The sequence below is a fragment of the Neopsephotus bourkii genome, unplaced genomic scaffold, assembly GCF_033783945.1.
Source record: "Neopsephotus bourkii isolate Nb327-2 ecotype Australia unplaced genomic scaffold, CSIRO-AGI_Nbou_v1 NB_53, whole genome shotgun sequence".
Taxonomy (NCBI): domain Eukaryota; kingdom Metazoa; phylum Chordata; class Aves; order Psittaciformes; family Psittacidae; genus Neopsephotus; species Neopsephotus bourkii.
The window spans coordinates 15,371,024-15,398,099 of record NW_026900570.1 but is presented as its reverse complement, the minus strand read 5'-3'; the positions used below and the strand labels follow the sequence as shown (position 1 = coordinate 15,398,099).

At 36.8% G+C, this 27,076-nt stretch overlaps 1 protein-coding gene across 6 annotated transcripts; it reads right to left on the bottom strand.

Moving 5' to 3' along the window:
- Nucleotides 1-1,246: 1,246 nt before the first annotated feature.
- NSUN6 (NOP2/Sun RNA methyltransferase 6) lies at nt 1,247-26,599 on the bottom strand. 6 transcript variants are annotated; one of them, XM_061352146.1, is made up of 12 exons: nt 26,080-26,599; nt 23,583-23,677; nt 22,675-22,830; nt 21,222-21,301; nt 19,352-19,461; nt 16,778-16,931; nt 15,157-15,238; nt 14,158-14,277; nt 12,782-12,926; nt 10,821-10,969; nt 8,957-9,082; nt 1,247-1,498 (listed from the first exon to the last, which is right to left on the bottom strand). In XM_061352146.1, exons 1-12 carry the CDS (start codon nt 26,204-26,206, stop codon nt 1,334-1,336), a joined length of 1,509 nt encoding a protein of 502 aa, XP_061208130.1. In that variant the 5' UTR covers nt 26,207-26,599; the 3' UTR covers nt 1,247-1,333. The 6 variants fall into 6 exon arrangements, with proteins under 6 accessions (XP_061208130.1, XP_061208112.1, XP_061208122.1 ...); XM_061352128.1 differs by lacking the exon at nt 1,247-1,498 and adding an exon at nt 4,966-6,064; XM_061352138.1 differs by lacking the exon at nt 1,247-1,498 and adding an exon at nt 4,966-6,064 and having other exon boundaries at nt 10,821-10,966.
- Nucleotides 26,600-27,076: the final 477 nt, after the last annotated feature.

Below are 27,076 nucleotides of genomic sequence, written 5' to 3'. Positions count from 1 at the left end.
CAAGGTTAATCTGCGGCTCAAAACATGAACTGTGGGGAACACAAGGAAGAGGGTATTTTTCTAGAAATAAAATGATAAGCATTTTTGTAAACATCACTACATGAAATTGTAGACAAAGGAATTATAGGTAAGTAGATCTGTTGTATTACTAAATGGGTATGTAAGAGTATAAAAACAGCATCTTTCGATACAAGAGGATTTTCAGGGTATCAGTGGAAAACTATATTGGAAGCCTGTGTTGTTTGATTCATATCAGATCACATGTAAGTGGACGAGAAGCTAAATGGGAAGAGAAGTTAAAATGTCTTGCTCTGTGTAGCCTGGCTGTACTTATTTTACCAGCTTCAGTAAATGCTGTTGCTCCCTGCAAATGTTATATGACAGCTGTGTCCTCCAGGAAGTGATCTATGGATTCTACTTCAGTAACTTGACTATTTTTTTGGTTGGTTTTGATTTTGGGGTTTTTTTTGTGTGTTTGTTTTTTCTTTTTTACTTTTGCTTTAGAGAGTGTTTGTTGTCCACCTTTCTTAAAGTAATTCTTAAGGCATGTGTGGCAGAATTTCTAAGCACTGAGCAGCGGATGAAAACCATGGAGTAGGTAGCCATATATATACAAATAAATGAGAAAATAAAGAGCATAGTCCAAGCCCTAGTATTTAAGTATGGGCTATATATTGATTTATGAAATATAAATATCACAAAATAAGGCATGTCCCAATCCAGCTAATGAATCATGTTTTCTATAGTGCTGCTAATTATGTACAGACAACATAGTAACACCACATGTATTTCTTAGGCAGACTCAGTAGGTTTTTATTAGCCTTGCTAAGATACTTTCTGTCAGTTATTGTTTTATGAGTGATGAATCATTTGTAATGTGAGCTTGTACTACACATATTGCATAATAGCACCTGCCTGCTGAGCATTACTTTGAAAAGCACTTTAATAGAATTATTTCAGTAAGAAGCTTTAAAAATACTCCCAACTGGAGGACATATCAAGGGTTATTGTGATGAAATGTCTTTGCAAAGTTTTGCCAATAGAAAATTTAATATTATTGTTTGCATTAGGATATTAATGAGTTCATATTTCCATATGTGGTTTCAGGAGCTTTGAATCTGAGAAATGGTAAAGGTCCCAGTGAGCTCCAGAGTCTGTAAAATTTCTACTGAAATGAGCTGAAAAGATGATAACGCCAGTGAGACAGAAGGAAAGAGGGGAAAAAAAGAGTTAAATGATACATAGCTCTTGTCAGCTCTTGCTCTATATTTTTCTAAAGGATTTCAGTATATGGAAGGAATGGGATAAATTTTAACAATTACATGTATATATGTTAGATGTTTACCTTATTTTTGTATGTCTTTTCAAATGAATACACATCAGTACTGTTCAGTAGCCCGAGTCTATCCTTTATTAGTTGTTTAGTATCACACAAACACCATGGAAAAAAGAATCCTTGAGCAGGGACTGGAGGGGGTGAGAGTAACAGTCTCCAGACCTAATAAGGGACAGACAGTGGGGATGAGTAAGCAAACCGGTTTGTGCACAAAGGCAGCATCAAGTAGGATTTAAAAGCTGACAGAAACTATTTTTAAATCTACCCATAAATTACTGCCTAGATATTAAAATAGTCTTCTAGAATACTCATGGATTCATATTCTGTCTGGCGTCAGGAGTTCAAAATTTTAAAGTTCCACAATTTTTACTACTCAAGGTGTAAAATCAGATAATTTATCCTAAGGATTTAGCCCCAATTAATGAAGACTGGTTTTAAACCAACAGTGAGTTTGAGTGGTGTACCTGGTTTCACAGATATCTGTAAACTCTTAATCTATAGCCCTTACTGTAACAGAGGAGAAGGAAATGAAATTTCACTCATCAAACCCTGAATAAAAGCAGAGACCTATTTTTTTTATTTCTCTTTACGTACGTGGTTACTTGCCTATACATACAGTTCCTGCCTGGGTCTAATACCCTGCCCTGAACACTTACCGTCTTTTATGAATTTGTTAGTAATTACCTTCTTTAAGCTCCGTTGGTTTGTGAAGTCATACTTGCATTCTGTGACACCTACAGAGGTTTTTATGTGATCCACCATTCCCTTAGCTGGAATGCAGGGATCCGTCTGATTGCTTTTAATCAGTGTCTATCCAAAGTAAAAAGGTTCTTGTAAACCACCTCCTGTGTTAGTTACTAAAGCCTCTTAAATACTTATTTTGGTTCGTGGTTATATTTGATCTCTGACAGCTTTAATGCATCAGGCTGGAATCTATTTTCCAGATGCTTTCGACTTTAATTCTATTCCATCCATAAAAATAAAGCACATTGCAAAAAAACTATTACATAGTCTAGAGAAAGAACAGAATTTTTTTTTTTTTTGGAGTGAAATATAACATTTCTGGTGTACATTTACTTATATTTATTGTTTTATTGAAGATCTTTCACCAACATTTTAGTTCTTCTATTGTCTGTAAAGTATGTGGAAGCCATTTTTATTGCAGGTGTTTTTAATCAAATGTTATTCAATCAAATCTATTGCTTGGCAATTTGTCTGTAATTTATTTCTCCACTTCTATATAACAAACCGTTATATATGAGCTTACAGTAGTTTTATAGACAGTTTCTTTTTATAACTTACCACCCTAGAGACGTGTTCCTACGCAGCTCCAAAAAAGATTTTTATGAGATATAATAGAGATTAAGCTGGTTCTTCTAACTCATCCGTGTTCTCTTTTCTTACTTCATTCTTACCACTTTTATCTGTTATGCTTTCCTACTCTGCACTGAATTTTAGCAATAGAGTTGGATTTGCTCATCAGTTTTTTAGGGATGAACAATTAAATATAAAAAGAAAGTTCTTCATGGTTTAAACTACCCACTCCAAAGTAATTTCTTGTTGATCACCATCACCACTCTATTTCTTACTAAGAAATTTCCTTTTCCTTAAAAAGCATATGAAATCATATGATCTAAAACTTGGTGGACTCCATGACACTGAAACAGGAAAAAGCTGTATAATAATTTCATACTATACTAGGCTGCCTATTTTAATACTTTATATTGACAAAGAAAGATAAGTATTTATATTTGGCACTATTAATAATCACTATTTCTGCAAACAGAGAAAAATACTTTTCAGGCTTTCTTAAGGACAGAATCTGATTGCATGCCTAATTATCTATTTTGTAGGGTTAGTCTTTAATTACAATGAAAATAACTTTTTAAATTTAATATATCAATATCTCATATAGTATATATATAAATATATACATATATTTATTTGTGCTTCAGCACCAACTGCTGAAGCATAATGATTCAGTGTGTAAAACGTTCTTATCAGGAAAGTAATCCTGTTATGTATTAAAAATATATATACACTATCAGAATTGTGACTTTGAGAAAGTATTCCTACACTTCTAGTTAAAGTCACAGTAAGGTTAGAAAAGAAAAAAGGCTAAAGAGAAAAAAGAAAACAAAGGTAAAAAAATAGAAAAAAGAAAAAATAAAAAAAGAGTAGAAAAAAAGGAAAGAAAAGAAGAACAAAGAAGAGAAAAGCAAAAAGGAGAAAAGGCATATATCCAACCTTACTGATCTGATTTAGCCAAGCCTGTATCAAAGGAAGGCCGCTGGAGCCTTTAAGGGATGATTTGGAGCATCTTGATTGAGTTTCTGTTCTCTCCCCTGACCATCACCACTCCCCAGATTACCAGTGGAGAGAGGGGCCTAGGGGAAACAGCTGAGGCTTTTCATTTAATATGCTAAGAGTTCTTTCAAATAACTCTTAACAGTTAAAAGTTCAGGTATCAGTAATATTTTCAGGTTAAGTCTGGTCTGCAATTACACTGGAATCAAATACAGTCAGTTATTTTTCTCCCCTTCGCCACTTCCCACCCCCCCAAGAAACTTCTCATATAAAATCAAGTAATACCACCTTCTTGAAAAGCCTGTTTATCATTCAAAACTAAAGAAATCTGGGCAGGTCTCAACAAATCTTCCACTCACATTCAGCAATCTTAATTCAGCATTGCAAAATCCTGCTACTGAAACTGGAGGCAAAGTTCCTTACTTTACATGCATACACAAATTTCAGTATATAGTCTATATGTGCTGATCAATGTTTACAGAATTTACTTATTCTGCAAAAAGAAAATGCGCTTTTATTAGCACTGGGGTAAAGATTTCAACACATACTTACAATAAAAGTCTAATCCCTTTTGTTACCAAGTAATTATTTTAGCCATATTTAGGCTAAAAAGACTGTGATTTATAGTATGAGCTTTCATGATTCTGAACAGGATATCTCACCTACTACTGATGAAATCAAAATTACTTTAAATCTTCTTTAGACACATTGTGGTTAATGGCAAGGAGTGACCAATGAAAGTAGACAAGTACTAGACAGGAATTCCATCCTCCTATTCTACTAGCATAAGCCTTACAGAGGATGTATTAGTCAACTGCGGCAGAAGGGACATTTAAGAACGGTAGAACACATATGGTATCAAAACATTTACAGCAAATACAAGTAAACAACCAAACTACTGAGAAACACAATTGTATAAATTGTTTTGATTGTGAGCAAACGCAAAAGTACTTCTGACAGTATAAAGACAAATAAAAGAAGTATCACTCTTTTTAATCCAACCAAATAATCATGTGTGAAAAACCAATTTCCAGATAATGTTTTTAAAAGCTAGAAATCGATAAGAGGAAAAACTAAACACAAACAGATGTCAGTTTATGTTTTTGAATTGTACTTACTTTTTCTCTCTGATTTCAGTGCTATTGTGAGTTCCAGAAGTACTAAGAAAAGAGAATACTGTTCAAACTGGAACTGAAACAGAATTTTCAAGTACATCTAATTTAAAAAAATTAGATTAGTAAATCTTTGAGCAGTGTATTAAGGCAGTTCTCATTAGCATGCTTCCCCAGTTTCAATTTTCCTATGATTTTAGCTGGTGATGCTTTCTAACCAGTGAAGAGTCAATATTCTTAGTTGTTTGAAAGGTGATTTGCAACATTTCAGATGGTATTATGCATTGTTTTCTGTCTTTTGATATATTAATCACAACTGTAGCCCCTTCTGTTGCAAATGTTTGATTTTAAAATTGTCACTTGTCAGCCAGTCCAATAGGCTATTTCAGAACCAATACAGTTTATGCATGGGAAGTTTGATGTTGAAACAATATTTATTTACATTCCCAGAGTGAGATGGTTTAATATATTCATGCTGCTATAAAAGACATGCTACAAAGCCTAATCGTATTTTGTGTATATACTATGTGTACAGAGAATCTTGCTTGTATTAAAATAAAAGAGAAATGAGGTTCTAAGTATCAATTTATAAAACAGTTCTTTGTAAAACGTTAGTGTTTCGTGAAGAAACATTCATTTAATGAAACATTGCCTATTGGTAAACCTCCATAGAAACAACCTTTTCTAAGATTCACAATAATAGTTCCCATCTATTTTTTTTTATGTTTGCATTTCATAAAGTAGCTCACTTCCCCTCCCAGAGAAACCCTTTCCTACACCTGCTGCACTAGATAAGCTACTCACAAGGGGCAGACAGCAGTGTGAGTGAACATACTTGTCATTCATGCACTGACCTCCTGTAAATTCAAAAGCAAATGGAGACTTAAAAATGATGCTGCCCTTCCCCCAGACATGATTTTCTTTCTGCAACCTGTGGCTCTTTCCCAGCAGAACAGCTGGCAGATTTTATAGCTGCCATAGCAACCCTGCCGTCAGCGCGTTGGCTTGGCAACGTTGCAGCAGTGAGAAACACACTTCATGTCTCAACTGTCCATAGACGCACAGAGGTATTTTTTCAGGTGCCATTCTTAAATGCTTATTTACTGTTGGATTTAATAAACTTTGCAATAAAAAATCCTATACAGTCCTTATTTGCCAGTGAAATCAGATCATCTTCCCTGAAATCTTGCAAAGAATTAATATCCATTCCTTGCAATGTCACAGCAGATGGATCAAATCTCTGCAGCAGCTTCAGCTGATCAAGCGGCAGTCCAGCTCCCCTCATGCCTTCTCCTCCAATGTGAGGTTCCTTTTTAAGCAATAAAGAAGAGCAAGTTACTGCATCAGTAAAGTTCTTAAGTGCCCTAAATGTATTCTGGTAAGTATATGCAGAGCTCCCTGTTCACATGGACAAGCTGGGTGTGGATCATTCATACGAGGGGAGTGTTTAGAAGTAATGTGGCCCTTCTTTTCTTGGCTTCAGCTGGCCAGTATGTATAAAAGCATACATACAAGGTCCAAATTACTTTGAGGAGGTCATGGTGCACCCTATTCACTTTAGCCCACTAATTTAGCGCACTTACTGAGGACAGGTATACGGGTTTAAATCAATGCATTACTCAACGGACAGAAACATCACAAGAAGGTTGTTATCACCAGACAATAAGGTCTAAAGGTTTTAGGTTACTACTTTTAAATAATGCAGAGCTTCTGTGTACTGACTGACAGCTACACGTTAAGTCAAAAACAGTGAATCCTTAGCCAGTGACCAATATACTCAGTAACAGTCGTAGAAATAACTGGATTCTTCACATAAAAAATTCAACTGGAGACTGAAAGCCCCATACCAAAATACTTTGCCACCTGAAGGGCTATTATTTATTTTGGAAGATGAAGCAGCAGAAAAATGTCAACCCTAGATATTTTTCATGTAATTTAGACTAATGGGTAACTGGGACTACTGTTACATGCGTAGGTATATGAGAGTAGAGAAACACAAAGGGAACAGTTTCACTATCTGAATTCAGGAGATGACATTTGGCATAAAAATCCTGGAGAGGAGAAGGGCTTAAAATCACTGCCCTTTTCTCAGTATTTCTTGTGAATAGCCTTGGCTGCTTCTTGGTATACACATAGCAATTCCTGGAAAAAACTGATTCTTTAGTAAGTGGATTGTCCTTTACATGCATTCAGTAACAAGATACAACAAAATGTACAAAAGCTGGCATTGCAATATCAAAAAAAAGAGTTTTCTTTGTAAATCTAGTGTAGTCTATCATACAGCCTACCACAAAGCACTTTTTTTGAGCCATCACACTTTGCTAACATGAGCTCACCCAGTCAGCACATGATGTGATTTAGTTGCTTAACCACGTACTGTATGCTGTAAAGCTGGGCAGCCAAGCATTTGCAGCCTGATTCTTTCCTTCCTTTCCCTCAGCAGGGCTTCAGTGCTTTCCAGGTGAGAGACAAAAAGAGGTGTCCATTGCAAATTGAGAAAAAACAGTATACAAAGGGAGACAAGGATAGCAACCCATAGTGGATGGAAAGGTAGAAGTCTAGGGAAAACAGTACTACATCGGGTCAAACAACTTCCTCAAAGACCAGTTTTCTCCTCTACCTTTTCATTTTTCCTTCCAGTTAGTTTACTGCATTTAAGCTGATATACAGTATCTATCTCTCGTGCAAGCCCCTAATAGGAAGTAAGTCTGCACAGTAACCATGCAGTAACCTCCACCTATGAGATCAACACCCAAGGCTCTGTCTCCTGTTCATTCCTTACCCAACATGATTCCAGGACCTGTTGCTAATTTGAGAAAATGGGAGACACTTAATTGGTTATATAAGAGGCCTTCACCGAGAGACTAGAAGAATATGAGAAATACATAAATGAATGTAAGGTAAGTCAACCCTAGAGTGCAGTTCCTGTTCACTGGAAAAGATGACCTGACTTTTTGTCAGGTCATCTTTTTTTTGTAGTTGTAAAATACTACAGACTTTCTGTGGGTAAACAATTCAGTATCATCTCATTTAAAATATACAGAAAGCTTAATTTTTACAGATAAGGCATTTGTGTGTGAAAATTAGAGCTTTATTCAAGACTGATATTACTGGTGAGAGGAAGCTTATTAAGCAAGAATTAATCTTGCATTTGAGTTAAAAGGCCTTCTGTTTTGCTTTATTGATCAAGCAAGGCCAATTTTTATGCTGTTAAGTAAATGTATAATCTCAGTTGAAACAGCTGGAACTAAAAAAATTCCTAATAAATGGATGGTGAGAAAGCAGGCAGAAAAACCCTGACACAAGTTTTTAAGAAAAGCTTCAGTTCTGTTAAATCTTTACCAGCCTTCGTATAATTTTTTATTGTACAGCTGTTGTATGTATTTTTTAAATTTCAGTTAAAAGATGGATCTAAAGAGATGCAAGTCATCACAACAGGTTAGACTTTTCCTCAAACTATGGCGATAAACAACTAATGCACCCAACTCACCACATCAACAAAGAGGAAGACTGACACATATGGCCTGATGATAAATTCTTTCAAGGTAGTAATAAAGGTAACATATTTTTAATGTATTTAGTATAGATAAAAAATTCTACTATCTTCCTATATATTACCTCCTCCTAGACTAACTTATTAATGGCAGACAGTAACTCCAAAAATGACAAGGTCCATTCTTGGGACAGTGAGACTGAAATAAATTTGTTCTCTCATTCCTTTACATAATGCAAAAACAGCTGCCATACGTATTAAATCCTCCTTCCTCAAAACACAAGGTTCTTTCCATTTATCTCCCATCCTTTAGGCAAGTCTTCACTACTTCAGTGGCATTAATAAAAAATTTTCACCTCTTCTGTGAATATGCAAAAAAAGAGAACAAAATATATGCATTAAAGAACTGCAAGAGAATTTTTTAGCCGGTCTGAACTATCTCTTGTCCCTTTTGTGTTTTAAATGACTTGTACAAATCAAAACAACCATGGCACATGGTGGGAAACTACTCAACGATCCCTAAATGAAGCTAAATTAAACATGAAAATAGATCTGAAAGAGCCTCAGAAATGCTTATGTTATTTCTATCCACAGCAGTTAAAATTGTCTGCAGTGAAAAAGATTTATTGATAGTAAATATAGCGTGTATCTTCACAATGCCAAAACAAGCTCACTGGATTGTGTGAAATACCCTGAAAATACTATTACCTGTGGCTGAAGCTGGAGGCATGGAAAAGTTTTCAGGGCCCAAGCAACTTGCTCCTCATTTTCAGAGAGTGTAATTGTACATGTACTATATACTAGAACACCTCCTGGTTTCAGCAATTTCACTGCCTGCAGGGAGAAATACACACTAGTTCAGCTTTTTAAATTCAAAAACTTTCATATTAAGCAACACTAACCAAGAAACCATTAAGCTATAATATGAAAACTTAGCACTTAATTAAACTCAAATCTTTCTGTCTGAGATAGGCATTAGGATATTAATTCTTCTCAGGAAATGCAATAAAAGATCCCACGGATTACAAAGATTCTTCTTTCCAAGTCAGCATTATAGCTCATGCAGTTTATTAATGCCACTGTGATGATTCATCTTGTAAGATTTGTTATTTGTACAGCTCTGCATATCCCAGACGAATTAGTTCTGTTTTCATTACCTGCTGCCAACCATGTATACACAGTATTTTTATCAGCAATATTAGATGTCAACTGTTTCCACATATTTGCCATGGAAGCTATAGATATGCTCCTTTTCAAGCTGTGCTTCCCTGTGAATACATATAATTCAGCTTTAGATAAGCTTCATGAAATCTTGTCTTTAAGAATCAGCCCAAGCACACCTCTACTAGCATGAAAAATATGGCCTGCTGGCTTTGTACTCCACCTCATATACAGTACCTCACAGCACCACTGCACAGGAGTTCTATGCAGTGAACTTACAATAGGCTGTGCTGCTGCAGACAGAAGACTTTAACCTGCGCCCCATGACTTACTAGAAATTAAAGTGATGAAACTGAAGGAATGAAAAAAAAAATAAATCATAGAATACCAGGTTGGAAAAAACTTCAAATACCACCTGGTCCAACCTTTCCTGGCAAAGCATGACCTAGACTAGGTGGTCCAGCAGCCTGCCCAGCTGAATCTTTAAAGTCCAACACTGAGGAGTCCACCACTTGCCTGATAAGGTTATTCCGATGGCTGACTGCGTGCAATCAGAATCTCTCCAGGATTAACCTGTACTCAAACCTCTTCACCTTTTCCATGTTACTCCTTGTAAAAAGGGTATCTCCAACTCCTTTGAAGTCACCCTGTAAATTCCACAACATGCTGATAAGGTCTCCCCTGAGCCTCCTTTTTCTCAAGGCTTAAAAATCCCGGTTCTCTCAGGCTTTCCTCATGGGGTAGCTTCCCAATCCTTTGATCACCTTTGCAGCCCTTCTTTGTATTCTTTCCAGCCTGTCCACATCTTTTTTGCATAGCAGGGCCCAAAACTGAACACAGTATTACAGGTGTGGCCTGACAAGTGCTGAGTAGAGTGGGGCAATGACTTTATCTCTGCTGGTGATGCTCTTGTTGATATAACCCAGCATCTTGTTGGCTTTCTGTGCTGCAGCAGCACACTGTTCACTCATACTGAGCTTGTTGTCCACCAGGACCCCCAGGTCCCTTTTCTACAGAGCTGCTCCCAGCCAGGCAGATACCAGCTCTTGGATTGTGTCTTCCTAGGTGCAAGACCTTATACTTGTCCTTGCTGAACATCGTAAGTTTCTTGTTAACTCACTCTTCCAACCTATCCACTTCATCCTGCACAGTGGCTCTCCCTTCTGAAGTGCCCACTTCCCTGTGAATACAAAGGTTTTTATTTACTATAACTTACATATACCTTTCACATGCTCCAATTGATTTCACATAGCAGATATGGTGGAGCTGAGAGGTTAACTGGTTCCTAACACTTTTTTACTTAACTGTTGAAAAGGCAGGGAAAATGAGGTACCGTTTTTCAGTATGAAGTTTTATGTTGCAAAAGCATTTATGGTCAATTTAGCTTATCTACTCAATGATTAATACATACCACTGTGAAAAGCTTGCGCTGTAGTGGTTTGTAAGAGGTCACTTCCTTTAAAGTTGAGGTATAAGCCATGTTTGGTCTCTGCCCCATCCCACTACATGGAGCATCAAGGAGAATTCTGTCAAATGACTCTGGTAAGAATGGAGGTCCTTCTGTAAAAAGCAGTAATGTAAAATGTGGCTGGTTTTTACTTTGAGACTTCACCATAGATAAGGACAAGCTGTTACTGTATCTATAGAACATTTATGCTATAGATGATAGTGTCTCTCAGCTGGAGAAAGTCTCAGCATTGCTTGTGGTAGATTTCATCTTCCAGAAAACTAAAAACTGTTAGTTCTTTGAGCTCAAACAATCTCTTTAGGCAATAAGATTTTTTTAACCTTAACTTAATAATTCAAAAGTAAAATGTAAAAACAATCAAACAAAATGTTGAAATATGATTGGTCAGAGGTGCTGGCTACAGAGTTGTACATAGAGGCTTCAATGAACCACAGTCAGCTCATAACTGAACCACGTGTGCAAATCTTCACTCAGAGAAGCCTGCAATTAAGGCAGCCAATAATAGTAAGAATAATACTGTCTATATAGTAACTATTTCTTGCAATGCATATATTTCTGTAGAAATAAAGCACTTCAAAATAACATGAAATATTACGTGTTATAATGTGTGACATGTGCTGTCCCCACAGCAGAACAATTCAGTAAACAAGGATTGTGAAGACAAGAACAATTTTTGAATATCACCGGGATAGATAAGGGAGTATGTAACTTCCGTTTGCAGAGCCTATCCTTTCATCTGAATCCCACTGACTCAACAGACCAAAAGTTTCTATTGCCTTAGGGCTACAGAGATGCTTCAGCTCAGCGTCACCAAGACAAAAATGGCTCCATACATATATCTGTGAGTATCTACTGAGGAAGAGAGACATACATATATGCTTTACGTCCCTTCTTCCTTCTGTTCCTCAAATATTCAAGCTGGGTTACAAGTGAAAACAAGTGAGTGACTTCACACTACTGCTACCTAGCTTGTTCTAGCACAACAAAATAAGTCTGTCTATCTACCTCTGATCCATTACTAAAACGTTCAAAATATGCCGTGTCTTACTTGCAGGGACGCACAGAAAAGCCTTCATAATCTCTCAGTAATACAGCTAGCTCTTGTTCATCTGTGTAAGTGCTACATACCACCTACAATATTTTATGTTCATAGAAAGACTTTAAGAAAGTACCTTTATTCGTCCAAAGCAGAAGTAACAGTAAGGCACAGAGACAGTGAAGGTGAGTTATGCAACCTGATTGCTATTTAGGCTAACCAGTGACTGGGATAATATACAGTGAGAAAGAACAGCATACTTTGCACAACAAACTAAAAATAATCAAGACAGAAGATACCACTTAAATCATTCCATCATGGGAACAGAACCAGTATCATAAATACAGCACTTCAGAAAAGCAAATTAAATGAACTTAAAATAATACACTGTGCTTCTATAGAACTTTCCTTGAACAGCTGAACAAACATCAATGAACTAAACCTTGCAGCACTCCTGGGAGTTAGGTATTAATAACCCATTTTACAAATGAGGGTTCTAAGGCAGAAAAGCCAAGCAATTCTGCAAAATATTTTTTTTCTCTCAGAGTAAGTCAATCATTTCAGTGCATGGGGTTAAACATTACCATGAAAGAAGGCTTAAAGCTTCTCCAGTCTTTGATATTATCTGAGAAAGAAATGCACTTCCTTTGAGCATATTAGGTTGTGATAAGGACAGATAGTTTAAGGTTTGTATTTGCTGCATGGAGAAGATGATCATCACAAAAGACAAAATAAATGAGTTCAGAGTGCTAAAGCAACTTAGGTATCTGCCAAGATTTTAAGGACTTGCAGACCTGTGGCAGTTTTAATACTATTAGTGCAAAACCTTACTATTTTCTTTGAAAAGCTACTAGCCGAGTTACTTTACCTTGTTCATCCTCTCTCTTCTCAACTGAGAGTGCCTTTGTTCCATCATAGCAAAAAGCCTTAATGCAATTCAACTGCAGCAATTCAGCATTCTGCTTAATTTTTTTGACCTTGTTAGCTATCTTGTCCATGGCTATTACTTCACCCTGAAAAACAGATGAATTCTTCATCAAATGCATAGGGATTAAATGGATGTGAGGTTCCTGATTTCCTCCCCCTGCCATGAGCAGTGTAACGAATGAAGCTTAGTTTTCCCTACAGAATTTTGTTATTCTTAAATCCACACTCACACAGTTCTTGTTCACCCATATTTTCCATGATACCCTCATCAGGCTAGATACTAGTCTGAAGCTGTGTGCATTCTGACTGGCACTACATGCTTGGCATAGTCACTCCCCAAGGGACCCTATTTTGTGACTAATGGCAAGCGGGGTTTTTTGCTTGATTCTTTTTGTTTGTTTTGTACTATTTTGCTGGGAAATAGGTTAAAATGTAATCATTTAAAAGGGGGTAGAAGTCTCAAATGCACGGTAAAATAGGTCATCAGATTTTAAATTTGCATGGAGATGGTAGGAAACATGATTACATCCAGCTCACTGCTGAGGAAATGAGGCCCACATCCATGCCTCTGGCTTGCTCAGGCTCAATATGCTGTTAGATTTGCAGTAGTTGTCACTCAAGTTACTTTGGGAAATACAGTAAATACTAGAACAAATTTCAGATGTGGGGGGAGAGAAATCACAATTACACATTATCCATTTTTTGTAAGATTTCTCTTTTCCTCTCCCAAGATGAATCAAAACAGACACACCACTATCTGCTAGATGAAATCTGTAATCACAAAGAAAAGTAAAAAGTAGCATCAGTAAAATCCAGAACAGAAATAACCATCTTCAAGAAAACCCCAAAGGCCAAAATCTTATACTAACTGGCTATAGCAAATAGAACCTGTTGAGAAAACATGACAATTTTTTTCTGTTTGGTGATGGCACTCTAGGGGCTTATGGAAGGGTAACACAACTAAGATACAGTGTAATAACTTTTATTTTAGTTATTAAAATGTTCTTAACCCATGGACCTTTACCTTTTTTTCCAATGCTCTTCCCCACCCCACTGGGGAGATGGAGAAAAGTGAGCAAGAGGGTGTGCAGTACTTAGTTGCCAGCTGGGTTTAAACCATGTGCTGCTGCTTCTCACTTATCACTGTTCAACCTAGTGCACATTCATAACAACTGATTGTGCTTCAAAGTTAGATCTGTTGCTAAAACAGTGAATTTGCTACACACGCACTGTACTGTGGATAGAAAGAGATAACTCCTTCTCCTGAGAGACTCTCAGAAAAAAAGAACAAACTGGAAGACAAGAGTCTTCTCTTACCTGATCATGCATTAATGCTGCAAGATGAGTTGTTTTTCCTCCAGGTGCAGCACACATATCCAAAATTCTCTCTCCTGGCTGAGGGTTTAAAATATGGCTCACAACCATAGAAGGCAAGTTCTATCAAAAAAACCCAAAAATAACAAATAATTCAAACCTTATGTCTTGTATCAAGTCTTGTATCAAGGAATGACAGACTTGTTGAAACAAAAATTCATTCGGCAATGAAGATACGTACGATATTGCTGTCAGATCCCTAGAGAAAATGAACTGTTGCAACTACATAAAAGAGACAGTATGGGTCAGAAATCTCCAATAGCTCTTTTTTTTATTTAAAGCTTTATATGAAGATCTATGACTGAAGTTTAGGGGTTCATGACTATGGAGACTACAGCGCTAAAAGTCAAAATAAGCTGATACTATCAGACACTGAGCAGCTCTGTATATTACAGTTATTTTACACTGATATTTACTGGAACATTTACTATATAAACATACTGGTGTAGTATAGTAACAAGCAGTAAGATCAACAGGCAGGAGTTTAAACTTGCTGAATTAGGGTAGCGAGAAGCTGAACTGCACTATTAATGGTATAAACATAGCAGATGCATTGAAGAGAAATAATATGGAGTAACTGTACACAGTATTGCATCTTACACAATATAGCAATACTCTGAAAGATTCTCTTCTAACTTGGTTCAACACAAAGATATAAAAACCTTTTAAAGTTGTCTTTACTATGTGTTGTCTTTGGTTAGCACAGTGTTCAAAAAAATTCACAATAATAATCACAAATAATAATCTCACAATAATAATTCACAACAATAATTCACAAAAATAATCTCAGATGCAGTATGTTTAAACATGCAGTTACTGACTTCATTCTAAATGGTTTGTTTGCTTCAAACCCAAAGAGTGTATTAGGTGCCACATTTATAAAGTAGAGAATACTCATCATTCTGCAAATAGTACAGACTTTACTTTTTGTAATAAACATACCTGTAAAAACAATTGACTAGGGAGCACATTGTCAAAAGAAGGACTAAGGTAGACTGGCTCTACCATTCTTATGCCCAGCCCACTGAAAAACATGAAAAAAAAAATAATCAATTACTCTGATTTATTATTTCTAACAGTATTCAATTAAAATCATTATGATTACAAATAGAAACTTGGAACAGTAATCTCACAAAAATGAAAACATATATAAATCAACTAAGAAAAATTACATCATTAAGTTGGGTAAACCAGAACAAAAAAGGCACTATGTTATAGACTGGAAATAGCTGTAAAAGCAAATTTTTAATTTTTTGTACACAAGAAAAACTGCTATCTAATCCAAGCCTTGATAATGTAAATAAATGCATTAAACCAGACTGTGTTAAATTCATAACTGCTTTCAGCCAGCCATGTATGCACTAGGGAGCTGGCGTATGATTTCTCATTAGGTCTTCCTCCATTTTCCTAAATTGGTCTGAGATTTCAGATTTCAATAACTAAAGAAATGCTATTTCAAAAACCTTACAGGAATATTGATTTGCCTGCAACACAAAGGTTTGAGCTTAGAAGCAACCTAGAAATTTTAAATATGGTTGAAGTTCTTCCAGAGATTTCATTAAGACAAAAAGAAAATGGATAACAAGATAAACAAGGAGAAAACAAACTGCAGACACCAGGTTTTGTGTTACATGCTGCCACTCCCTGTCATCAAGTCAACAGGTACATCCTACCACTACTTCTACTATATTTGAGATCTAATATATCAGAAATTCTCTGACAGTGTAATTTCTATTATTTTTTTTTTTTTTTAACTAGACCATTTGTAGTTTGTTCTCAGGATGTGAAGTCTTGGTCATTAATTTAATGTCCATGATCTTCTACCTTGCTTTTTATATGTATTTTAGTATAGCATACCTTAGTATTTTAGATGACAAGAGAACAAACCGTATGCTTTGGCAACAAAAGAGAAAAGCAAGTAATCTTGAAATAGGCAACTACCTTGGCAAACATTTGTTTGTTGATTTGTTTTGTTTTAAGGTATCTGACCTTATGTTCTATCCCCTGCTCCACCAAAAAAGGCCTTTACAAATATTTTTAGGAGATAAAACGGCAAGGCTGCACTTCTGTTCCTTCCAAATAGGAAACTGTTCTGTTGATAGAGAACAAGTTACTGAAATGCAATTTTTCCATAGTGAGAATATTTGTCACTTCTGTTTGTTCTACGTTATTGAAGTCATATCCTATATAAATTCTGAAAAGGCTCTCATTTCTCTTCTCCTGCCTCTCAAGTAAACTGGTATCTGGTACTATCCCAAAACTAAATGTTGAGTCTTCCAATACTTTAGTACTTTTCAGTACTTTTGTAGTACTTTAATCAGAATTGCCATCACATTACTGCTTCCTTATTTGTGAAGTTACAGAAGACAGCAGGAGGCACAATTCTATTATATTCCCAGAAACTAACACTTCCTAAAAATTACTGGAAATCCCAACATGTAACACAGGTCTCGGTGAAAGCCACCTTGTGTTTTATAAGTGGTACTGAGCATTTCAAAATGTCTTCCTATCTTCCTTCCTTTTGCAAAGTTATAGGTGTAGATTGCAGTCACTGTGGACTTACTTTAATGGGCCCTTTGAACTAAAGATTTCACTGCGACTCAGTTCGGAAATCCCATTTCCAAGGAAAACTTTGACTCCTTCAAATTCTTTGGCTCCTTTTTTACATTTCCCTTCAATATCTGAATACACAGACACCAGATCTCCAGGTTTCAGAACTGCACAAAGAAGAGAAATTTTGAAATTACTATTATAGTTGACAAGACTGTAGTGACCAAATAATTCAGGTTTTTCAGTAGAATATGTACTTCAACTCCTGTATCATAGCAAACTTTAAACTTTCTTAATGTTACCAAACAAAAAGACTAACCGATATTAAGACTTGAAAGGGTATATGGTGAACAATGGCTACTAAATGACCAGAGCTATTGAAAGACACAAGGTTACAAATCAGACCATGTGTCTTGTTCTTAAAGAGGCCAGACAAATCTTCAGAGGTTTTTTATCACTGCATGGTCACCTGTAAGTTCTAAGCACACTCTTCAGGATTCAGTCCTCTGTGTATGCTCCAAGTCTGCAAGCATCAAATACACTTACTGTACAAAGGCAGTAATACTAAATTTGTCCAATGATCTCTCAATAGCTAGGTACAACATAGCTATAGCTGCTTTTTCTGCAACTACTGCTTTGATACAAATGATTATATATTCTTGTTGAAATAATTCTTCTGGTGGTGCTCTCTTCGCTCTAAGGCAACTGCTGTTCTCAATAATCCTCTAAAAGAGTTTCACATCTGGAATTAAATCCTTCAGAAAAGTAAAGTATGTAAATATACGCCAAATTTTAAAAGTTGCCTAGGGACTTTAACAAACTTTCTGAGCTAGAACAAAAATAGATGAAGAAGAAAGATGGTTTTAGGTGATTTTTTATAATAGTAAGCAAGCTCTATGCACTGACTGGCTGAAAAAATAAGCTTAAAAATAAAGGTCTCCACTGTCAGCAATAAACAATTTTTTTAAATTATATTTCTGACATGTCAGACTAGCCGAAGCAACAAGAAGATATGACAAGTAAGACTAATGGCAGATCAGTTTCCCAACAACTCTCTGAATTGTACAACAGCCTACTGCTATGGTCTGCTTAAACTTCACTGAACAAAACTTGCAGCGATTTAACTCTTCCAGTAAGCATTTTTGCCAGTGATTTTCTGCAGTATTCAGATATAAAGGACTTTATTTCACTCTCTTCTGACAATCGTGTTTTTTAAATGCATTAATACTGTGTATGGCTCTTAAGCTTTTTGTAGCTTATATTGGCATTCTATAAACATGAAGCTTAGAGTCTGATTAGTTAAATTAAACTCAAAGCCCTTTGATAATTAGTTTACCCTCATTTGGGTTTCAAGTTCAGTGATTAAGTATGTGTTCCTGCTGTACTCTTTTATTCCCTATTTAGACCATCTGTGCTTAATACAGCCTTATTACATTTGGTCCCAAGTATGTAGGATGCCCTTTTATTTTATTTTCCTATCTGCAATTCCCCTGAAGTGTTCCTAAAGTTTTATAGTATCTTTTATTTTCTTTGAATTGATGTTGCATGCATAATTACATGCAGCAATTATGATAAATCACTAGTTGACTCAAACGGGGATTTGAATATTTATGAGGTTGTCTAAATAAGCAGTTTCAACAACTGCCATGGCAGTATACTTATTTCATTATCATTTCCTAGAATTAAAAACATCCCTGTTCAGTGAATTGGACTTAAGCACATGCTTAAAACTTCCTGAAGGTTTTTTCCTAAAAGGGAATGAAGTGGCTAGATAAATGCTTTCCTGACTCAATTTGTTTAATAATAAGAACCATGATGAGTAGTAGATCTCATCACAATAGAATAATGAGGTGAATCATCCAAAATTATACTGATTTCACATAAAGTTAATTTGACCTTTAAATAAAAAAGAAATAAGCTGCTGAACACCAAGCATGCATATGTAGATTTTTTATATTGGCCCATCAGGCACTGAAACAAAAATTTCCATTTCTTAAGAATCTGCTATTAAAACTGAAAATTATTCTCATCAATAGAAACTTTTTATTAGATCTCTCACATATAAACAATAGCAAATGAATTGCCAATGGACTTTTTAAAAAATCTATTTTTTGTATCTATAACTTAGAATCTGACAGGATCATGAAGGCAAGTGTCTTTGTGACTGAATAAAAAAAATAGTATATCTGAAAGTAGTATCTATGAAATAATAAACATGCATCAATTTATCATCCAGATGTATCTGTTGTGGCATTCCTTTTGTTCTTTCTTTCTTTATTTACAAGACTGGCAAGTGGTAAAATTCAGTGGGTTTATTCTACTGAACATTCATATTAAAAGTTTCAGTGTTCAGTAGTATAAAAAATCTCTTAAAAAGACATGTTTTACTTTCAACATGCACTTTATTTTCAAATGAAAGTAAGAAACTGAAATCCTTGACTACTAAAACTTCCGCTAGGAGTTACATATTGAAAAAGCAACTGTGAATAAGAAGAAAAATGTCACTATTTCTTGGAAATCGTCATCAGGCAGTCACATTTTTTCTGTCCTCTTTACAACTTAAATTGGTGTATTATAGAATTCTTACATCTTGAGGTAGATATGATTCCAGGGACATAAACATGTGCTCCTCGAAGTACTGCATATCCACACTGGGCTCCAACAATGACTTCAGATGCATGTTTTTTTAAATCTCGTCTAAAAATATAAAATGCGGTTCAGTTTAAATTTAAAAAAAAAAAAAAAGAGAAAAAGCACACTTGAAAAAGAATACCCTGCAAATGAAATCTAGTTCATAAATACTGGTTTTGTCACAGTATAATAGAAATAATAGTTAACTATCCTGTATTACATTGAAAAGAATTATTTTAGTCCCAAAGGAATCAAAGGAAGGAGCCAAGAAGGAAATTAATCCTCAAAATAAAACATATTCTGGTACATTCTGCCACTATTATGAACCTGACACTAGAATACAAATAAATTATACTGAGATGGAGTGTTCTGGGTTTAGCAGTAGCAGTCATTTTTCTCTTTCTTGGTAGCTGGTGCAGTGCTGTGTTTTGACTTTCAGCTGGGAACAGAGTTGAAAAACGATGTTTTGGTTTGGCCAAGGACTTTGTGGGCCTCATGCTCTGCCAGGGAGGAGGGAAGCTGGGAGGAAGCAGGGACAGGACACCTGACCCAAACAGACCAAAGAGGTATTCCATACCACAGCACATCATGCCCAGGAGGTAACTGGGGAGGGACCCGGAAGGGGCTAGGGTGGACTGCAGGGTTGGAGGAGGTATGGGCCGGTGCTTGGTCAGGCTGGGGGGAACAAGTTATCGGTTGCCTGGTGATGGGGTGTTGTATTCTCTTCCCTTGTTATTTCCTTTATCATTACTATTATTGGTGGTAGCAGTAGTGATTTGTGTTATACCTTAGTTACTAAACTGTTCTTATCTAAACCCATGGGAGTTGCATTTCTTTTTGATTCTCCTCTCCGTTCCCCCAGGAGTAGGGGGAGGGCAAGAAGGGGGGGAGTGGGTAACAAGCTGTCTGTTTGGGTTAAACCACGACATGGAGAAATAATCCTCTATCCCTTCCTAGACCAGATGATTGTAAAGTGATTTTTTTGTGTTTAAACAACTGCTAAATGTTTCTGTAGTAAATGTGTAGCTAGGTGCTAGGAACTCCACCAGTAAGAACTGTGAACAAGATACTTACTCAAACTTATTAAAATGCAAGTGTATTTGAATATAAATAAAACTGAATGTTCAGAGAAAGATGCTACAAAAGAGAATTAAATTGACAAAGAGCAAATAAAATAATTAAATGCTATTTTAGAGCCTACAGCATTTACAAACTGTTACAAATCTCTACCTAATGATGATACAAACTGAATCTTAAGCATGATAGTTTTCATTATGAAAATACTTCAAATAAAAGGCCCATCAATGAACTCAACAAAACAGTCAAGAAACTCTGTTGGGGCAGACACAAATGCATCATGGGAAATAACCAAACATATCTTAAGAATGAAGAACAAACAGTCACTTTGTAGGGGATAAAACTGATTGATGAATCCTTTCAGGTTAATGATACAGTCTCCCTAAATTCTGCCCTGGACTTGATTCTCGTGGAAGAAAACCCTGGCTGTATGTAGCTATAGTTCATATTCCACTGCAAAAGTTTAGTTCTTTGGTCTGCCACCTAGCTGGCTTTCCAGAAAGGATGTACTTAATGTTACATTTTCCATATGAAAGCTCTCATCAATAATTAGAGAACTCTCTCTCTGTTTTCTTACATATTTTAAGAACTAAAACTCTCACCAGGTTAGGGTATGGACAGTCCACTAGGTCTTAATATAAACAAACTTCTGTTTCATTTACAGTGAGTTAGTTATCATAACTGTTTAACAAGAAATCTGTAAGTGAAATATGAGTTATGACAACCTAAAAGACCGGAAAATTTCAAACCTGGGTCCAATTACAGGAATTAATAAGATGTCCTGGAGTTTCGGGTGCTCGAGAACTGGAACACGTAGTCCTTTAAATTGCTGTTTCATTAAAAAACATAATTATTAAGCAACACTAAAAAATCTAATAATTAATTACTCAATTAGACTGAAAACTATCTTTCCATTTGAATTTATGTAGCATACAAAAAAATCCCCCCAAAGTAATGAAACAGTTAAAGAGAGGCTGGGTAATAGCTTGCAAGGAGACACTCCATGTTAAAAATACTGGTGTAAAAGACATTTAATATATTTAATAAACTGAGAAATAACAAGGCCACAAAGGGATTTACTGAGAAAATACTTCAGGGAGTGGGACAGTGTTCTGACACTCATAACCCTATCACTTTAAAAAGAGGATGTCTTCTCGCCTGAGCCTTCTAAAATATAAACTTAAAGCATGCAAAACTATAAATTAATTTGTATCATATAAGTAAGTATTTTCTCATAAGAAAACAATCCATGACCATGCCCTTGTTAAAAACTGTTATGTGGCTTGCTTTTCTAATATAACATCATTTCAAAATAAAAAATTTGTAAAAACCCAGCCCTAATTATGTTTTCAGGAAAGCATTTTCCCTTGAAGCAAAGTATCATACTGCAATACCCATTTTCAGACTTCTACAATCAAGCTAAAATTAGCATAACTCATTACCATTCCAGCCAGCAGAATACTGTCAACTGCCTCTGCATCACAGAAATGTCTTGGCTCCTGTCATACAGTAACTCCCTGTACTCCCACTAATATTAATAATTTACTTAAAGAAGAACTGGATCTTTTTAGACAGAGTGAAGATACAGGATACAGTTTCAAAATAATCTACTTCTTAAGCATAATGGCTTACATATCACCAGATAAAAAAATGTTTAAGGTAAGTAAAAATCCAGGAAATCATATAAAGATTAAAAACGGGTTAAAAAAAAAAGAAAATACAGCTGCAAGGCATCACTCTGGCTTCAGCTTCTAAAACATGCAGATTTTCTCACTTTCCTGAACAGTTTGTGCAATTAGACATACAGCCACTCTCCTTTAATCTTAAAGTGTTCTAAACATGCTGAACACTGCATACTGAACTACAATTTCTATCTCTTTGTACCATCTTATCTAAACTTATAATGCCTTTACAGTATTTACCACAGTAGTACCCCAATCCTATCTAAGGTTTAGATCTGCCATATGAAAAAGATTTGGTTGTCTTTTCCCTCTGTTACTGCTTTTCTTGATTGTATTAGATGATACTGCACGACAATAAATTTACATTTAATGCAACAGGAAATCAATATGATTGCATAATGTTAATACTAGTGGACATGTATTAAGTTAAGGAATAGTTTCCAGTAATGAAAAGCTCTCATAATCAGGAAAAAGATGAAATACCCTGTTATTTTTGCTGTAACAAAGAAATTGCACAAACCTTCTGGATCTCTTCAAACAGCAATTTTTTCACATGTTTGACTGAGGCCAAGTGGGTATTAACTCTAACAGCTGAGAAAGCTGGTGGATGAGACAGATGACTTAACAGAGATTGGTATTTACTCTCTGCCTCCTGTGTACCTAAAGCAGCGATAAGCTGAAAGTGAAAGAAGAGGGTTTATATTAAAGAGATTCACACAGCAGACTCTTGCTCAGTGCCAAAAAAAAAAAAAAAAGAAAAAAAAAAAAAACAACAACCCAACAACTGAATAAACATTCTGCAGAAATGGAGAAATATGGTTGTCTGGTATGCAGCAGTGAGGAATGTCTATGTCTAGAGGCCTGATTCCAAAAACCTCATAAACTTATTGAGAAGGACTTGCTGGAAAAACAGTAGCATTAGCAAGATCATTGTAAACAGGCTGCAGCAAGTACCAAAACAACTGCCAGCGAGCTCTGTGATACTGTACAGTCTTAGCAAGATGGAAGAGTAGATTCAAAACTATGAATTAGTAAGTCTTGACCCCATATTTAAAACTGTCATTTCTGCATTCTCTGACATTAGGAATTCAGACTGCCTATAGTATTTTTGGTTCTACACTACAGCAAGGGAGTATTTCCTGTCAACATTATGTGATGTTTAATTTTCTATGGTATTTCTTCAGTGGGGTCCAAACCTGAAGTCTCATATTTATGCTAATTTGAGCCTAAACATTTTTATATTACTTTGAGCCAACAGGCATAAAGAATAATTCTGTATTTTAAAGTGAACTGTATACAAAAATCTGTGTCTAATGTGGAGATGATACTTTATTTCTGGCATTGAAGTCACACAACATATTAAATCAAAGGAAAATTAACAGTGCTCAATTAGTGAATATTTATTGATGTAATATCTATTTCACATACCTCATTGTTTCTAAACACTTTGGTGAGATAATCTTCAACTTCACGTTGGAAAAAGATTTTTGGGAAAAAAGACATCTTCCTTTTGTTTTTAAAATCTGCTGGTAAAAAAAATGAAACAAGCAAAATATTTGCTTAGCAGCTTTTATCATATTCTATAATTTTATAAGTGTAACATAAAATTACAAAATAAGCTGCAGTTTCTGATTCTTCTGGTTTAATAATGCAATTTTACTGTTCTCAAAAATCCAAATACCGCTCAGGATATGACCGTAAGACTACTGTTAACTGCATTTCAGAATATGTCCATTAACATGTTTAGCACTTGCAATCACCTTATAATGAGGCTACTGGTTTCCTTGCTGTCACACCTTTCCCAGCCATACCTTCCCAGACTGATATCTATCAGTGTTTAAAATGTAAAGAAAGCATCACAACCTTCAAATCCTGTCCTGTTAAATCTCCCCTCGATATCCTTATCCTTGGGGAGAACTTGTTTAGTCCTAGAATTAACTCACAAAGGCTCCTCACAGAATTTAGCTCTGACTCTTCTAAGTCACTTCTTTGAAATTCTTATTCTATTACATCATCATGTCTGTTCATTTTTACAGATAATCTTCTAATTTTTCACTGTCAGATTTCTTTTCCTCAAGCTTAACATCTTCAGATTTCCTCTGCATCTAAAATTATCCAAACCTCATAATGAAGGGACTGTGGACAACTGGTTTTTATTCCACACATACTTAAAAAAATAAAGACAGACTATTAGTAAGTTTTCTCTTGAGTCTGTGTTTAAGTCACAGCCTGAATAATGAAGCATTAATGCAGGAGATGCCCTGCTCATCCTCACTGAAAATTTTTAAGCTGTCTGGTGAAAGATTACATGGTTAAAAGATACATGAAATTTCCAGATGTTGTTTTAATTCCTTCTGAAAGCCCAGCTATAAAGTCCCTATGGTAGTTCAGCCCTGATGCAGCTTTTATTCTTTCTAATTATTCTCTGTTTATTTTTCTGTGTAGGTAATAAAATAGTTATCTTCCCAAGTTGTATCTGCCCACCCCTATATTGCCTGTATATTGAAAAACTATATATACTTCAGTCTGAAATAAGATTTCCTAAAAAAAGAATAGTTTGTTTATACCAACATAAGTGGAGGGAAAGTGAGAACCCCCCATGCCACTGAGGTTTACTATATCCATAAGAAGGATAAATCAGAAACTTTGGTATTCATTCTATTTGAATAAGAGGCTATCTGTTGCTTTCATCATTTGGTACTAATATTATGACAATATATTTTTAGGAAATTAAATAGGTATTTTATGATGACCACAGAATCCCACAAAATGATTAAGCTGATCTCACAATTACAATTACTTCATCATGGAAAACCAACCTGACAGTTTGTTGGCAACAGGACTTGTTTCTACCTAATTTTAAAATGTGACAGAGTGCCACCATGAAACACGACCCAGCAGGTGGTCAGAAACAAAAGTTCTTGGTCAAAACCACTGTACGCAAAGGACAGAACTGCAATGAAGTTCTCTAAATGTGTTACAAAAGGGCAGCTAGCCCCATGATACAAATTAACAAGACAACTATGTCAACAAATAATGCAGAATCTCTATCGCTTGAAATGTCATACCAAAATAGAAAAGCTATAATGTGTTAGAAACCACTATCCTTCTAAACAGGATGGGAAGTATATTAGAATACCTGAAATTTAATGAGGGCCAACAGAAAAACAAGAACAAAACCAAGGAGATTTCACTTCTCCCTGTATAGATGGGGTAGACATCACACATAAGCATGATGCTTCTAACCACAGTTAATGAACGCTTTAGAAGAAAAGCTGATGAGGGAGACTGTCTAGTGCCTCTTCAAATACAAGAGTTGGACTTCAAACAGAACTAGCAGGAGGCAGCTTCAAAACCTGCACCACCTTGTTGTTGGTTTTCAGACCTGCTGTGCTGTACACCCTGCCCCAGGAAAGGCTTTTGACAGACTTCAGAAGAGAGCCCTTGAAGGAGCATCACTCCCTGTTCATCATCTCCATACAGATTCCCCTGTGCCCCTCTTGGGAGCTGCCGCGGGGGATGCGACGCCGGACCAGGGCTTTGATCTAACTACATGCATAAGCACTGCAAGCTGCCAAACGTAGACAGCACCCAGCTATACCGTGCAAGATTTAACTTTCAAACTTCCTCCTTTCCCACCCTTTCCCACACGAGGAAGAAGTTGGTTCGTTGCTGTGGGAAGCGGAATTTGGGGCGCTCTCCTTCATTCTCCCTCAGCCCTCGGGGAGGGGTTGGAGGGAGGTACTGCGCGGCACCTCAACCAAGGCTGCCCCGGGACGTTTCTCCACTGCCCCCTCAAGCCCCGGCGGGCACTGAGGAAGCCATAGGCGAGGCCCCTCGCCGGGATGCTGAAGCTGGGCCTGGCCGTGTCCCGCCCTCCAGCGGCGGCGCGCTGACCCCCACAGGCCGCCGGTCCCGCACCTACCGCCGCACACCGCGCTGCTCCCTCCTCCTCCGGCGCAGCGGCAGGAAGTTCCGCCTCTGCCGCTGCAGGGTTTGCTCGAAGGCCGAGAGGGTGTTGCTGGCTTGGCTGTTACTATGGCCACAGACATGCCTCAAGAGGGGCGGGAGTACTCCGGGGAACGGGGCCGACAGGGCTTGTCTGATCCCTGGCCGGGGTAAGCAGCGCCCTCACAGCTCCTGCCACCGGAGGAGTTTGCCCTGCGGGCAGATCCAGCTTTGCCGCGGCGCCGTGGGCTGGGTAGTTGCAACGTCTTCCTCACGCTCTGGGGTATCGAGCTGTACGTTCACCTGCCCGCATCGCAGACGGCAGGTACCTGCGGGAGAGCAGCGTGTTCCCGCCTTATGGGGCAGCAGCGAGCTTGCGAGGCTGCAAGTAGTTCGGGTCACAAGTTCAATGTACAGCTTTGGTTCATAAGGAAACTCTTGACAAAGCGTTCCTGGCGGAGTTTTGGGGTTTGTTTAATTTGGGGGGGTTGTTTTCGCCTTTTGTGTGTGTGTGTGTGTGTGTGTGTGTGTGCTGGTTTTGGCTGGAATAGAGTTAGTTTTCTCCCTAAGAGCTGGTGCAGTGTTGTGTTTTGGCTTCAGTCTGAGAACAATGCAGATAACACACCGATGTAGCTAAGTAGCGCGTACCCTAATCACGGACTTTTTAGTCCCTCATGCTCTGTCAGTGAGGAGGGGCACAAGAAACTGGCAGGAAGCAGAGACAGAACACCTGACCCAAATTAGTGAAAGGAGTATTCCTTACCGTGCCTAGTACATAAACGGGGAATTCACCCGAGAGGCCAAATCTCTGCTCGGTCAGGCTGGGAGTTGGTCGATGGATAGTGACAACTGTGTTTTACATCACTTGTGTTTATTGTTTTTTTTTCTTTCGGTTTTATATTCTCTCCCCTTGTTGTTTCCCTTCTTATTACTAACAGTATTATACTGTACTTTAGTTACTAAACTGTTCTTAT

What these genes read in the sequence shown, in the direction of transcription:
- NSUN6 (XM_061352128.1), bottom strand. Translation starts at nt 26,206, where the DNA reads ATGTCTGTGGCCATAGTAACAGCCAAGCCAGCAACACCCTCTCGGCCT. An exon ending in AATCATATCTACCTCAAGAT is followed by an intron (nt 16,932 to 19,351) that starts GTAAGAATTCTA and finishes TTCTTTGTGCAG; the next exon opens with TTCTGAAACCTGGAGATCTG. An exon ending in GCCTCCAGCTTCAGCCACAG is followed by an intron (nt 6,065 to 8,956) that starts GTAATAGTATTT and finishes TTGCTTAAAAAG; the next exon opens with GAACCTCACATTGGAGGAGA.